This window comes from Chelon labrosus (assembly GCF_963514085.1).
Source record: "Chelon labrosus genome assembly, chromosome: 8".
NCBI classification, from domain to species: Eukaryota; Metazoa; Chordata; class Actinopteri; order Mugiliformes; family Mugilidae; genus Chelon; species Chelon labrosus.
Genome location: NC_140358.1, coordinates 3,538,602 through 3,554,723, shown reverse-complemented (window position 1 = coordinate 3,554,723; position 16,122 = coordinate 3,538,602). Strand labels below are relative to the sequence as shown.

Sequence of the window (16,122 nt, the reverse complement as noted above, 5' to 3'; positions counted from 1 at the left end):
CGTAACATTACGACCACCTTCCTAATACTGTGTAGGTCTCCCTTGTGCCTCCAAAACAGTTGTGACTCATCAGAGAATGGACATGGACCGTCTAAGGGTGTCCTGTGGTGTGATATAGTTAGTGGGTGGGTGGGGGCTCTCAGATACTTGATCAGTTTGGGATCTAGTGAATTTGGAGGCCAGGTCAACACCTTGTGCTGTTCTTCATGTTTGAGTTGTTCCTAAAACATTTTTGTGTGTGTGTCTGTGTCAGGCTGCATCCTGCTGAGGATGGCTGCTGCCATCAAGGAGTGTCATTGCTATGGGGTGGGGGTGTCTGGTCTGGTCTAGGTACATGACTAAGTAACATCCACACGAATGGAAGGTCCAAAAGTTTCAGAGGTCCACTGTCAGTGGTCTTAATGTTGTGGCTGATCGGTGTGTATACCTTAAGAAGTATTTCTTTACACTGTCGAGATGCTTTATTCTGACCATTGCTCAGTTAATGCTGCGTACAGGAAAAATCGACAGAGTCTTGTAATCCAATCTCCCCTTTCCACCTTTGTTGACATGACTTAGAGCTCTGGGAAAGTGTTCATCAGAAGCTGGATATATCCATGAAGCTGTTGTCATTTGAACTTGATATTGAACCTCTACACTGGAAAATCCCTATATGACTGGTTGTTTTTCATGAATGTAATTAGCTAAAATAAGAAGTCTGTGGCATAGCTTAGATATTCTTCCATCTACAGTTCTGTTTTTAGGTGGCAGCACTAATATAAACTGACCTAGATATTTACAAATCCAGTGTTTAATATATAATAATAGTATTTATTGCAAGGATGTGCTTTTCTTTTTTCAGTGTACCTGTTATGCAATCCGCCCCTACACAGTGAACGAGTTACAGAGATTTACCTTTAAAGATCTGCATGCCTCTGTCAGATACCCAGTATTGTACGTCAATGCCTCTTTGTTTTTTCGTGTTTTTTCTGGGATGCGGATTTGTCTCTGTGAGCAGGGATCTATCCAGCAACAGACTGGTGGCGATCCCCCCGAATCTCTTTGTCTTACTGGAGGATTTGCTCCAACTGTGAGTCCTGTTTACACAAAAACCCTCACATAAACAGCTCTGTATGCAAGCCTACCTGCTCTGTGTCTATTTTTAGCTTTTTTCCATGCTGACAGGGAATTATAATGGAATTGCTGTTGTTGTTCATTGTGTAGAAGTCATAATGAAAATATGCAATACAAATCCTCTCACATATTTCAGGTACTCAAGTACATTGTAGAAATACTCGTTAAGTCTCGCATTCAGAGTTTTACTTCAGTAAAAGTGTTGCGGGGAAGTCGTAGCCAAATGCAGACATACACCAGGAAGCAAGGGTGGATGTAATAATAGGATGCAGTTTAATGAAGACCTACTTTGAAGGTAAAAAAAAGTGCTGTAGAGAGAGTCAGTGAGTGTAAAAGAAATTAAAACAAGGGAACACGGTTAAGGAACCTCAAGGAAAAACACAGGGAAAACTTCCAGAGAAGAGCATAGGCTCATCGCGTAAGGAGAACAGGTGAGAACAGGTAAATCCAGGGAAACAGAAACACCAGGGAGCAAAAGTGGGGACGGGGAACAGGCAGGACTTTAAAAACACTAGGAACTAACGAGGGAACAAGACACAGGTTAGGATTAGGGAGGAGCGAACAGCGGAGAGAACACGGACAAGGACAGGAAGAAGGAAAACCAAACTTGAAAGTCCAAAACTCAATACCATGACAAGATTATTAGCATCAAAATATATGATACAAAAGGAAAAAGAACCTTGTTAAACATTTGTATTAAATATAGACTAATTATTGAATGTTGCATCGGGTTAATTAGATGGTAATTTCATTGACTTTATGTATTTCTACATATTAATTAGTAGTTTATTACATAATGATACATTATAGGAATATTTGTTATGTTTATCTTAACCTGCAGAGTAACTAGTAGCTCAATCTTTCAATGACTGAAAAGTACAAACAATAAACTACCATGCTTAATTTGTAGTTATATCCTTTGAATCCACTCTCGAAATGGCAAACTCAAAATTTATAAGTTTTAATAAAAATGCTACAGAGAGATAATACAGAATTACAGAAATGGCAGTTGCACCTACAGCGTTGTCCATAAATTGCATCAAAACTTTTGTGTGACTTTATAAAAATCTTATTTTATTATAACTGAGGCGGTCACTCCACTAATATGCTCAACAAACATCCCTGTGGGCAGAAAACAGAACGTGTTATAAACAATGCAAGGACATGTAGCAGGAGCTAGAATGATGGCATTTCAGGACGGCACACGTGGGATTTGAAAGAAACAGTACACATGCATAAAAACACGAGCTTAGATGTACATAAAAATTCCCGGTACGTCCCATCTGTTTCCAAGGAATTACAGTGTTAAAAGTTGCTTTACTGTGTCTGTGTTTAATGACCATGTTATTTTATTGATTTCCTTGTCTTTCTCTCATTTCCTAGGAATATATCATACAATCCCATCGTGGAGCTCCAAGTTGACCACTTCGACAAGCTGCACAAATTAAAATCATTGTAAGTACATGCTGCTACATCCCTAACAATCAATTAAAACATGTCCTATTAGACAGGATAAGAAACCAGGCCTGTTTTCTCATAAGAGCTAATTTAAGAGCTGTCTTGTCGGAGAAGAGCAGTAAACAAAACAAAACCACAAATGAAAAGGAAGAAAACATCTGACAAGCAAGAAGAAGTTCATTATCCTTTCAGTGTTATCCCAACATTTGATGCGCGCCAGTTTCTTTGTAATATTTGTATATTATGTGATTAACGTGCTTTTCCTTTCGAGGCACAAGCAGTAGCATAAAAAGAGAATGTATTTTGCCTACTGAAACCTTTTCCCTATTAGGCATTAAAAGGCCGTTTGGCAAGGAGTTATGGATTTGCTGAAATGGGTTTTGTGCTTTTTAAGACTGTCGTAATACAGCAACAAATCAATATACTGTGTTGTATCTTGTGTGTTTGTGGCATCTGACTAAAATCAATGTGTCTTTCTAATTGTCAGGAGCATAGAAGGGATAGAAATTGGAAACATACAGCGAAGGATGTTTGAACCTCTCAAATACTTGACTCACATGTAAGTACTCCATTGTTCCGCTATGTCATAGAGATCATAGATTTTTATATATTTTTTTTCCCATATTCTGTATTTCAAGTGTTGAGCCCCAGGTCAGCCTTATTGACATTGTCAGGCTTCTATTCCAACTGGGAGATGATTAAGTCGGGCTTAGTGTAATCCAGCTCCTCTGTGGGTAAAGCAGTTTGAGATACTGTACATCTAATGCAGGTCCTGGAAGGGATGAAACACTAGACAAAAAGAGAAGATGAACACATTTTTAGCCTTGAACACAACCACAGAGGAACTTCAAGACTTTTTTCCCCCCTGTTGAGTTCCATACAAGTTCCACTGAAATACAGATTCTTTTATTTTTGCTGAAGTAAAACTTAAAGCGGCAGTTCTCCAGATAGATTTGGTTCGTCCACTACCCCAACACACTTGTGACGCTCGAAACATAAACATCGATGAACATTTCAAAGGCAGCATCGCTTTACAGGAAGATTCTGATGAAGATCGGACCGTTTCTTTGTTTAGACATTAGTTTTAGTCATCTTGGCTCTATGGCCGTGTGAGCTGGTCACTCCACCATCTTCCACTGAAGCATTTACTGATCTGACAGTGGTGATCACATGACTCACATGACAATGAATTTTAAAACTTGTGAGATATAAAATAGCTCAATAAATACCTGGTGAATATCCACTGAGACTTTGTACAGAAATTCACATTCTTAGGATGAATTGTAATAACGGCAGTTTTGTCTCCTTTTCCCTCATCGGGGAAAATATTGTATGATTAAGTTCACCACCGGCAGAGACCCAAACACGATGTTGCCATTATTACAAATCCCAGTGACATTGCTGGGTCCACTTCACAAAATCTTTTCTTCTTTTTTTTTTTTTTTTATTTCTGTCACTTTTTTTTTATATCAAAATAAATAAATAAAAATCCAACACAGATATATAATATTAGAACAATTTATATGATTTTTTTTAATTTTTTTTTTTAAAACACCATCATAAATGTGCACAGGCCTGGAATAGCACTTAGTTGAAGCACCCTTTGGTTTTATTATAGCACTCTGTTTGTTGTTCAGGATAACAGGTTTTGAATATTTTTCCACTCTATTTACAATAAATATTCTACATGTGTTAAATTGTGAGAGCTTCTGCACACGGCACTCCTCAGGTCCCCCCACAGATCTTTCTATAGGAACATTCAGGTCTGGGCTCTGGTTGGGTTCCTCTAAGACCTTAAGCTTTCTTTCATGATGCCATTCTTTTGTTGGATTGGATGTGTGCTTTGGATCAGTGTCATGCTGAAAGATGAAAGTTCTCTTATTAATGATTCCACACAGTATAGTGTGTGGACATTCCACTCTGCTGCATAATCGCAAAAACCTCTTAACTGCAAATGAGCAAAGTCTCTTCTCTATCTTTCAATCTATTATCACAGCTACTTTAAGAAATTCCAGTACTGCGGCTACGCTCCTCATGTGCGCAGCTGCAAGCCCAACACTGACGGCATCTCGTCCTTCGAGGACCTGCTGGCCAACATTGTTCTGAGGGTCTTCGTCTGGGTCGTCTCTGCCACCACCTGCTTCGGCAACATCTTCGTCATCTGCATGCGCTCCTACATCCGCTCCGAGAACAAACTCCACGCCATGTGCATCATCTCCCTCTGCTGTAAGTCCCACTGACTGTAAAGCAGTTTACAATAAATTCTTCAAATGTAGAGCTGCAATATCAATAGCTGCCTGTGTGCTTCACACATACTGTTGGACTACTTCATGAAAAACTAAATAAAAATTTCATCTAACACACTAATAAAAAGCCATATCAATAAGATAAAATGTACTTTCCAGTAAGTGTATTTCAAATGTATCTTCCACTTTGAAGCTACTTTTATACAACTGCTGCACAGTGCGAAAATGTCTCCATACTAATGTATAAATTCATAGTAGGAACATTTGAACATGATGTATGAATAGGCGCTGCTTAGATATGAGTTTGCGTTTAGATATGGGCTGTGAATGATGCTGTTTTTTGCATGTTTCATGAGGATATTCATGAGTTTTGGAGCTTGTATCCGCCTGGTAAGTACTGCGGCGCTGGTGATAAGTACGATGCGTCTATTCACATGGAAAGACAGGAAATGATTTAAAGATGAGAGATAGCGTTGATATTGACTGGTAAAGTTTTGATATAACATGGGCTAACTCGTGCAAAAAGTCATGTAATGCATTCCCTTCTCTCTCTGACATGTGTCATGATAAGCTTCAGATGAATATACAGTTTCATATCATATGTTAGAGGAGGAAGATTAATGCATGATGGTATTTGAAGAGAATATAAGATAAACACGCTGAGCTTTAGAGGAACTAAGTGGTGTAAAAAGTGGGACTCTACTTCAGTGGGACTTCTACTTTATGAAGGTACACAATCAGGCATAACATTATGACCAGCGTCCTAATATTGTGTAGGTCTCCCTTGTGCCTCCAAAACAGTTGTGAGTCATCAGAGAATGGACATGGGCCTTCTGAGGGTGTCCTGTGGTGTCTGGCAACAGAATGTTGTTAGTGAGGGCCTTTGGGTCCTATAGGTTGAGGGGAGGGGCCTCTGTGGATCATCCCACAGATACTTGATCAGTTTGGGATCTAGTGAATTTGGAGGCCAGGTCAACACCTTGTGATGTTCTTCATGTTTTAAGAGGATACAGGAGTTTTGTGCTTTAAGATGAACAGTTTTACAGTAACTCCTTTCTGTCTGCTACGTACCGAGATGTTGGTGATAGGTATGATGTGTGCATTCACATGGAACGGGTAAAAATTTGATATGACATGAGCACATTCGTGCAAAAAGTCTTGTAATGCATTCCCTTCTCTCTCTTCTCTCTCTCTCTCTCTCTGGCATGATAGCTTCAGACGGATATACTTGAGTATGAAGATATAACAGAGGGTAGTGTGAATGGTATAGATGTTGTTATTCCCAAGAGAGCATTGCATTTGTTGGCAACTTCGCAGAGATAAAGACATTAAAGGCATTAAAACATAAAAGAAATAGAAATTATTTGCATTTGTATTATTGTACAATACAGAACAGGACAATAATGTTTTGTTATATGCTGATGCAGGCATTTCACTTCTCATTTGTCATGACTATTTGGGCTTTTTGTAAGTCTTAATGCTACAAAGAGCTCAGAATTTACAAAGTAGAAATGCTATGCACGTCAGCCCTCTTTCCAGCTACATCCACAAAAACAGCTGCTCAGAGGATGGCAGTTAGATTCATCTCATTTTAAAGCATTTTTGGGCCCTCTCAATACGTCAACCTTTAAAAGTGTATCAGAATGTCATTGTAGATTGTTTTCTGCAGCCTGTCGGACAAAAATGGAGGATAAGGTGCTTAACAGAAGTAAAGTATTGTAGATATCATTCATTCCTTGCTTCTTTTTTAACAACAGTGGATTATGTATGTGTCTTTATGCAAGCAGGAAGTGTCTGCATGCTTTTAATCCGGTTAGTAAGACGGTGGAACAGACTTGAGTCTGGAAAGAAAGAAGAGCTATGAACAAAGTGTAAACATGCATGATCTGTATTTAGCAGAGACATAGGTTCACTTATCTTCTTCTGTAGCCACCATTTTGTCCCTTAAAACGCTAAAAATCAACACAGTATCTCTGCAGTTCAGCTCAAGGTCTTCTACTACGGTGGACTGTTGAGTCGACCAGAGGGTAACTTTAATCATCACAAGACATATACTGTAAGATAAGATAAAAATATGTACAGGGAATATTTGATGATCATATCCACCACGTGTGCAATTAAATATGCCTTTTGATGAACATCGCCACATTTCTGTATCAAAAGAATTTCTAACAGGAAGATTTGAGTAATGAATTCACTGTATGAGACCGACGAAGCAGTGGTGTATTCTACAGAGGATTTAAGTTGTGAATTAAACTGCTGCTAACACAGTGACAGCGAAGTACTGTGATGGTTGTGCTGCAGGCAAAGGAAGTAGGTGTAACAGAAAACAACATGCGGGGTGGGAATTTATTCATCGTGTTGTTGTAGTGTCAGTTTTCTCTCTGAAAGAGTTTTGAGTTTGAAAATGCGCTTGGGGTTAAATGTAAAAACATCTTTGTAGATTCAAAGCCCATAGCCTATACATGAAAACTGAGTATAACTCTGTATAAATTCATTTTGTTGTTGTTTTCGTCATAATGTATTCATGTGCATGATGAAAATGCAGTGTAGGGTTATATGATGACAACCTGTTTTTTAACCTTTGGACAACATCCCAACTCAGTTCCACTCACTGCTTTTCCACTAAAAGACTGCAGGTTTGGGGAGATAGTTATTGTCCTCTTCAGGGTGTGATGGGCTCATTGCTGCACCGTAATGCCAGAGACACACTGTTAAATGAAGATGGAAGTTGAAATGGGGATTTTTCCCCTAATGGTCACTCTGTACCTGAAAACAAACTGAGTTGTGCTTTGAGTGCAGTGAAGCAATATTTATTAGCTTAGAACTATAAACTGAAGTACTAGTATTATATATGTTTTTCTTTACAAATGTTAAATTTAGAGTGAAAACTGTACATGGATTTGCTCTACTTTTCAGAGAGATGAATTTGTGCCACATCCCCTGTTTGCTCCACAAGTTTGTCCTAAGTTTATAACCCATGATATCCCCGCAGGATCTGTCAGAGTTCAAGTAATTGTGGAGAAATGTCCATGATGGTCAGCATTACTTGGTCCTCAAGTAGTTCTTAAAAAACCTTGTGGTCTGTTTGGAATCAATATGCAGCTGCAGTCTCAGTCAATCCTTCTCCACAAAGATGCAAACCAAAGAGAATGCAGTGCTATTCCTCTTGATGGTGGAGTCATTTTGGTGCAGGTGTCCAAAATACCTCTGCTTAAGGTGCCGCTATATTGTTTCACTGTTGGTGTAATACATTGTAGAATTGGTTTCATCAGTAAATAGGACCTTTTTTTTTTCATCATCCGCTGTGAACAGCTGGTATGCTTGGCCTTGTTTCCTCTCCTGACAAGTGTTCAAAAGATGCTACTCGTCCTCTGACACACCTCTAGTCTGCTTTCTTTTGACAGTGCTTTTGCTGATTGGACGCTTGCCCTCCTTATTGCTGCAAATTCTGTAACTGTGAAGTTCTTTTGTGTCTCTCAGTGAACACAGTATGATGTATAGAACTTCTGAGGGTGTGGTAACTTTCTGATTGTGCTGAATCAATTCAATTGATTCAGTTTACACAAAGTGCTTGAGAGTGGCCTACATGCCCCCCTTTGAAACCTTCTGTCTGGCCTGATGATTTGAGGCTGGAAAAGCCTCTCTTAACTTCTAATAACATCACTTATTTCAGATGCCATGTGTCAGATGTTTGAACTCCACTGCATGTTCAACCTTGAAGTTAAAGTTTTTTTAAGTTAAAAACTATAATGCTCTTTTCAAGTTCTTCTGCTGAAAAAAGGAAAGTTTGCGCTCTATACATAAGGATGTCCACTACTGCACAGAAAGTCTACACCTTTGTTAAAGCTGTCGGTTTGACGATGACTGGCTCCCAAACTAGATGTGATGTCTCAAACCATGTCCCAGGCAAACTCCCTAGGGACGTGCCACACCAAGTCAACAATGAGCCATGTGCAGGTATCGGATTATTGGTTTCAGAACCCTGTTTTTCATCAGCTTTTTGGCTAATTCAGCATGTTGGTCAGAAAGATCATCATGATTGGACAATCACCTTAGCAAACTGGATGACTGGATTTAATAAAAGTCAAAGTATAATACTTTCCCTTTTTTAATGAGGAATACAGATTTCTGCCACCTCATTCATTCATTCATCTTCTATACCCATTTAGTCCTGTTAAGGGTCACGGGGGTCTGCTGGGGCCTATCCCAGCTGTCATCGGGCGAGAGGCAGGGGTACACCCTGAACAGGTCGCCAGTCCATCGCAGGGCTAACACAGAGAGACAGACAACCATTCACACTCACATGCACACCTACGGCCAATTTTAGAATCACCAATTAACCTAATGAGCATGTCTTTGGATGGTGGGAAGAAGCCGGAGTACCCGGAGAGAACCCACGCAGACACAGGGAGAACATGCAAACTCCACACAGAAAGGCCAGCCGGCCCATGGATTCGAACCGGTGACCTTCTCGCTGTGAGGTATCAGTGCTAACCACCTCGCCACTGTGCCGCCCATTTCTGCCACCTATGAAGAGTTATTTGAATATATATATATTGTCGCTAGTTCTTTGATGTCAGTTTGGTGTGTGTGGACCTTTAAACCTATTGCACATTTTAGTCGAGTACAGTTTAAAACCCTGAACATTCAGTACATCCTGCAGTATATACTCAACATTCAAGAGAAGGACATCTGGTGAACATGTGAGTGTTTTGTTCTTTCCCAGTTCCCAGTATTTATGCTAATCTATGCTAATTACAAGAGTGTCGTTGATCCTGTCGTCTAACTCTTAGCGAAATTACCACGAACGCATATGATAATCTCATAATTTTTCGAAACGCGGTAGCTGATGTAAGTATCTGGTGAATTGTAATTTCATCTGCATGGATTTCCAGGTTTGAGTGGCTGCAGTCTGCTTGTCATCGTCCATCTCTGAAAGCTTTTCATCATTCCGTAATTGGTTCAACTACGACACTGAACAAATATAGCTTGATTCATCACACAAACTTGGTGTGTTTGTTTGGCTTTCAAATAATGCTGATAATGTGCTCACATTCACATATTCAAATATTTGTTTTAGCCACTTGTAGCAAAGAGATTCAAGTACGTGTTTTAACCTACTGTAGACGTCATAAATCTTCATTAACACAGCTGTCCTTCCTTTCAGGTGCAGATGGACTGATGGGCATCTACCTCTTCATGATCGGCGCGTATGACCTGAAGTTTCGAGGAGAGTACAACCGACACGCCCAGGCATGGATGGACAGCAGCCAGTGTCAGGTCATTGGCTCGTTGGCCATGCTGTCGACCGAAGTATCTGTCCTGCTCCTCACTTATCTCACTCTGGAGAAATACATCTGCATTGTCTACCCTTTCCAGTATTTGACTCCTGGCTGGCGACGAACTGTCACCATCCTTCTCGGGATATGGGTGTTCGGATTTATTGTTGCTTTCCTGCCACTGGTCTGCAAGGGGTTATTTCGCAACTTTTATGGGACCAATGGAGTCTGCTTCCCTCTTCACTCAGAGCAGCCAGAGACGCTTTGGGCTCACGTTTACTCCATCGTCATTTTCCTGGGTAGGAGATTGTTCTTCTAATATTCCTTTGAGGTTTTTAGTTGTTTTTAGTAGTTTACTCTAAAATGTATCTGTAAATATACAGTCTCATTATGTAGTGAGTGCATTTCATCTGCAGTGCCGTTTAAAAGTGTTTGCACCCCTCTGAATTCTCCACATTTCTGCATAGAAATGAGTGTTATTTGCTATTTGGTTGTTCAACAAAATAAATCAATATTCCATATCTATGAGGTGCACCTCCAAAATTGCAACTTCATTTCAACACCAAATTAGAGTCCATCTGTTCAGAAGGGTTTCCAATCAATATAATGAGACTCAAGTGTCATTCCGTGTCCTGTTCTGCTTAAAAGAAATCAGGGATTTGTCACACTCTGATTTTCATATCATATATTTGTGAAGATTTATGATGGCACGGACAAATTAGCTTTTCTAACGAGTTTCGACTCCACAAATCCAGTTTTACTGATTGTGAAAGAATGGAGGAGATTTAAGATGAATGTTACCCTCCACAGGAGTGGTCCACCAACAAAGATCACTCCAAAAGAAAGACACATCGTTAACCTCATAGCATAATTGCCTAAGTCATATTTTAACGTTTTCGGAAAACAAGAAAAAACACAATTTTTAGCAAGCACATTGGTATTTTTATTGATATTGTAACAGTGGCCAAAAAATTATTCAGGCAATCATGCTATGAGGCTAACAACATAATAGTCTGAGAGGTCACAGAGGAACCCCAGGGTAACTTCTAAGCAGCTAAAGGTCTCTCTCATATTGGCTAATGTTAATGTTCATGAGTCCACCATCAGGACAACACTTAACTACTATGGTGTGCATGGCAGACTGACAAGAACATTGCTGCCTGTCTGCAGTATGATCAACATCATGTGGACGAGCCAGAAGACTACTGGGAAAATGTGTAGGGGACAGATGAGACCAAAGTAGAATAGTTTGGTTTAAATGAGAGACGTCATTTTTGGAGATGAACTGCATTCAAGCATCAGAATCTCATCCCGTCTATGAAACATGAGATTGGCAGTGTCCGAACTGAATCTTAAGAGAAACGGGATCACGAAGCAAGACAATGATTCATTTTCTTGAATAAACAAACACAAAAGCGTAATATTTCTGTTTCATTTGTCTGACTGGTTTCTTTTTGTCCAGTTTCAAGACTTGTGTTAAACTCCTCTGATGTTTTCAATCATTTTTATGCAGAAATGTCGAAAATACTTTATGCAGCACTGTGTATGCATGCGGATGATGGTGAGCAAATATAGTTGTATGAAAACTCAGAAACTAATCAAATATCTCTCTGTAGGTCTTAACCTGGTGGCATTCCTCATCATTGTCCTCTCCTATGCAAGCATGTTCTACAACATCCAGAGAACAGGCACTCAGACCACCAAATACAGCAACCACATCAAAAAAGAAGTGACAATTGCCAAAAGGTTCTTCTCTATCGTCATCACCGACTCCCTCTGCTGGATCCCTATTTTCATCCTCAAGATTCTGTCACTGCTGCAGGTGGAGATTCCCGGTATAGTAGAAAAGCTATAACCATTTAAAGGAACTCTTGATTTTGAGTATTGAATACAATCCCCACCCTGGTAGGTTTATAATGTGGTTGTAAAAGGCTTCTAGCAGCATTAATCAGCTTGGATTTACAGCAGTTTATAGAAAGATGCAGATCTTGTTTTCATACCGAGTTCGTTCTTCAAAAGCCGCTGAGTTTTTCCCCCCAGGTTGCTCCATTTGGGCTCGATGTGATTATTTTGCTGATTTCCTGAAATCCATTTTTTCCCTACACCACACCAGTTACGTTGACTTCATATTTATTTCCCTCTCCGAAACACCTTGGTGGTAGGTGATAATGAGCCAGAAATACAATTTCTTCGACTGAAATATTGTTTTCCCAGAAAGTTGTTTGCAAGCAGATAGTGTTGAGGGCAAACCAAGGTAAAATGCAACAGTTTAACAGACTGTATCAATGAATTTAATGAAATTGGAATTGGAATGAAATATAGACATAAAAAGCACCCTTAGTTTCTTGACATCTGGACTGCTGTGGCTCTTTGACAAGAATACATGCGACAGCCTTTACCGAGTGCAGGATGTGGATAATAGATTTTCGACCAAAACTATGAAAAGGATCATTGGTTACCCAGTGCTCCAGGTTGCCCTCACCTTCCCACACAGACTGCAACCTAAAGAATCTGCTGGTTGTTCCCATGTATAGATTTAAGATGACTTTGCTATCAGGGCATTCAAGCTTTAAGCTCTAATTGATTTTTCATTTCTAAGTTTATTTGTGTGCATTTTATACAAACCCATACTAGTCGAGAATCAAGAGAGAGCCATGGACATAATCATATGGATTAATGTATAAACTAATTATGATGATGAATGTTTTCTTAACGAAGACACAGCTACAACACTTTGATCCGTGGCATTTATGACCATGTTGACTTTGGAGGCTACAGCAAAGCTGAAAAATAACAATAAACACAATGAAAACAGACCAAAAGGGAATAAAATTAAGCCAAGAGAGAAGCACAAAGATAAGCGGCCAGAACACTCTGTTTCTGAAAAACTCCTGGCGGACAATGAAGCAAAGTCACTTATGGAATAAAACAGCGTTGCAGCATTGCAGCTTGAAATCCCAAGGTTATTAGTAGCCTATGTAGGACTTTGTAATCCAAGTTCTATGAGATGTCCCAACCTCGAGTGGGCCCTGGTATTTTTTTTTCCAAATTGTTGATGACCTTGCAGCCCTCTAGGTGGGCTAGCCCAGCTGCCATTTGGAAGATTTGCCAGAATGCAAGTGTCTGATTTCAGTGCCCACTTAGAGTCACAGTGATAAAATGATGAAAATGTCTTCCTCCCTGATCAACCACTTCTTCATCATTATCATCATAATTGTCTTCAATATGTTCTGTCATTGCTTCGCAATCAATTGTTAAATTACCTGCTTGTGGTAGTGCTTTGGAGCTTAAAGGATGTGACAGCACGACACAGATGAAATGGATTAAGTTACAGTATGCTCCGGAGAAATATTTCACTGATATGTTTTGCCATATTTTTAGTTGTGGCTGCCACTGGTGTTAATTGCTGTGATTCCACACTGACTTCAAAAGAGCAAGGTTTTTAAGCTCAAAAAGGGAAAAGTACTTGAAAGATAGATTTTCTGTGGAATAGTGCTTAAAGTATTTAATTCACATTGTGTTCTTTAAGTGTTTTTCAAAAAACTGTATATATAGCATTTAATTGTAGCCATTTAAGTGCCCTTGGATACTCAGATGGCCATTTAGTGCTGTGCAAAATCAATTACATACTCAACCTTGTAAGCTGTGGTTCCCTAATTAGGCCCCTGTTGGTCTTATGAGAAAAGAATTCAATGATTCAAATTTTCATTAAATGCCGTTGATAGAAGATTTTTACATTGAAGTATATTTCCACACTTGCTGTTAAACTTAACCAGCAGAGAGTATGTACCAGCTGTTATTGGTTTTTCTTTCTCTCCTTACCTCTGGCAGGTACCATCAGCTCCTGGGTGGTCATATTTATTCTCCCCATCAACAGCGCCCTTAACCCCATCCTTTACACGCTGACCACGAGGCCTTTCAAAGAGACCATTCTGCAGGTGTGGGCTAACTACAGGCAGAAAAGGCCCCTGCTCAGCGGTCGGCCAGCTCATCATCCTTCTCTTACTTGGCAAGAAATGTGGCCGCTGCAGGAGAACAGCCACGGAGTCACCCTGGGGCATCCGTTGGAAACGAAAGGCACAGTAGCTAAGCTCCCCCCTGTGGAAAGTCCTAACGACGGATACAATGACGTCACAATGTGCACAAAACAACAGCAGAAGCAGCATATGGTGCTGTCAGTATGCTCACAGAACCAAACTGCTCCACACACACTCACACACACATGCACACAAACAAACGAACTCTTCTGAATGTCCAACGCAGAGCTACGTGGATCTGTTTGTAATGTCACACAGACTCCTTGACCAATTAAATGTGATTCAGGTTCATCTCAGCCATCAGTATTCACCTCAAAATCTTAAAAGTGCAGTTTAGTCCTTGATTTGTGCTTTGTGGTTGAATATCAGTATTCATTAGTGTTTTGTTTTTGTTTCGTTTTTTTAAGATCCCACTGTGTACATGTCTTGCCCTATTAGTCATCACAGCAGAAGTGCAAAGGAAAATTACTTTAATGACGGCTCCAAAACGAAGCACTCTCACAAAACTCTGGACTACTTTTGTTTTTTAAGTGATGAAAAAAAATAATCAGTTGAAATCCAGTTACTTTGCTTCCGATTTCACTGTGCTTTGGTGGCTCCAACTCATTAAATATATTGTTACTGGATTCAAGATTGAAGAAATTGTTGTCCATCTCTCTGGCTCAGTCAAAGGATAAAGATAGTTGAGGGTAACAATAACAAAGAAAAGAACCACAGTAAAAACATGTTCTATTATGAAAAAATTGTACTGGTAAAATATTAGTTAAAATATTGGTTTTGTGAATATCTGCATGTGCATGGGGTAATTTGTTCAGGGCATTAATAACTGAGTGTTTGAAGGACATTTAAAGCCTGTTCCTCTTGGCAGGTGTTGCCTTAAAGCAATGACCTGATGACAGTAGCAGGAAAAAGTGGGGTGAGAGTGGTCCTGTGTAATACGGTGGTTTTCTTCATTGTCAATGGGCCGTATAATTGCATTGGGTTTGATGCATTTATATTACTGGCTTAACTGGTAATGCAGTTTGATTTAATCTTTAGTGATAAGGATGAGTATCAATTGAATATGTGACCTGCAAAGCATGCTTAAAGCTAACAGAAGAGAGAATAAAATTAGAGCTATATAAATAATTGCTGAGTGTGGAAGGTCATTGACCTTGGCAGTAGATTGACAGATAAACCTCAACTAATGTTGCTGTATGTAGCATTCAAAATTGGCCCATTCTCCCTGGCTCGATGAACAAGAGAGCAGAAGAGAGAGAAAGCAGCTGCAGTTGAGTGAGCTAGAGAGAGAATGAACACATTCACACCTCCACACAACCCTGCAGGTTAGGGAGTTGCAGCATTAGTAGATTTTGCATGATTATAGCCAAAGGGCAAGCTTCATCTTGTGTGGTCTCTCTGCCCTGCATGTGTGTAGCTCAGCCATGCCCTCGGTCAAACAGACACACACTAACCTGCAGCTCTTTATACAGCCAGAGCAGTTATCGATGTAACCTGTTCTTATAGAGTCCCATTCTTGCACTCTGCATGTTGTTTTGTATGAGGGCTACGCAGCTGCTGCCCAGAGGCTGCAACTCAGAAACATCCCAACCACAGCAAAATAATAAGAATTACAGCCTTGTGGCTGTATGTCCCTGCATGTATAGTTTTTTCATGTCTGCCAAGACTCATATGAAATAATGAATGAAATAAACCAAATTGCAAAATATTATGAAATTCAAAAAGAAATCGAACCTTGCCGTTTCAGATATAAAATCTCAGTCCATAATACATCTCATGTGTATTATTCAAATGTAATATATTTTAATTACTTTTATTATTATTAATTTGTGTGAATCCTTGTCATCATTAATGAATAATATGTTAAGAGTTAAGGCCAAAAATATGTTTTGGGAGGTCCCGCTGCCATTTGACCCCCAGATTCTGATTTTAAGTGGACATTTATGCCAAATGTGGAAAAATAAATCCCACAAAAAGTTTCTGAAA

General features: G+C 39.6%; 1 protein-coding gene across 1 annotated transcript in view; it reads left to right on the top strand.

Moving 5' to 3' along the window:
* rxfp1 (relaxin family peptide receptor 1) overlaps positions 1-14,349 on the top strand; it is a gene marked incomplete at both ends in the record, with an annotated part of 97,478 nt that extends 83,129 nt beyond the window's left edge. The window contains 7 exons of the mRNA XM_084549224.1: positions 998-1,069; positions 2,497-2,568; positions 3,059-3,130; positions 4,568-4,797; positions 9,988-10,398; positions 11,716-11,934; positions 13,931-14,349. Of these exons, the coding sequence (XP_084405350.1) occupies positions 998-1,069; positions 2,497-2,568; positions 3,059-3,130; positions 4,568-4,797; positions 9,988-10,398; positions 11,716-11,934; positions 13,931-14,349 (1,495 nt within the window). The remainder of the gene's footprint in view (positions 1-997; positions 1,070-2,496; positions 2,569-3,058; positions 3,131-4,567; positions 4,798-9,987; positions 10,399-11,715; positions 11,935-13,930) is intronic.
* Positions 14,350-16,122: the final 1,773 nt, after the last annotated feature.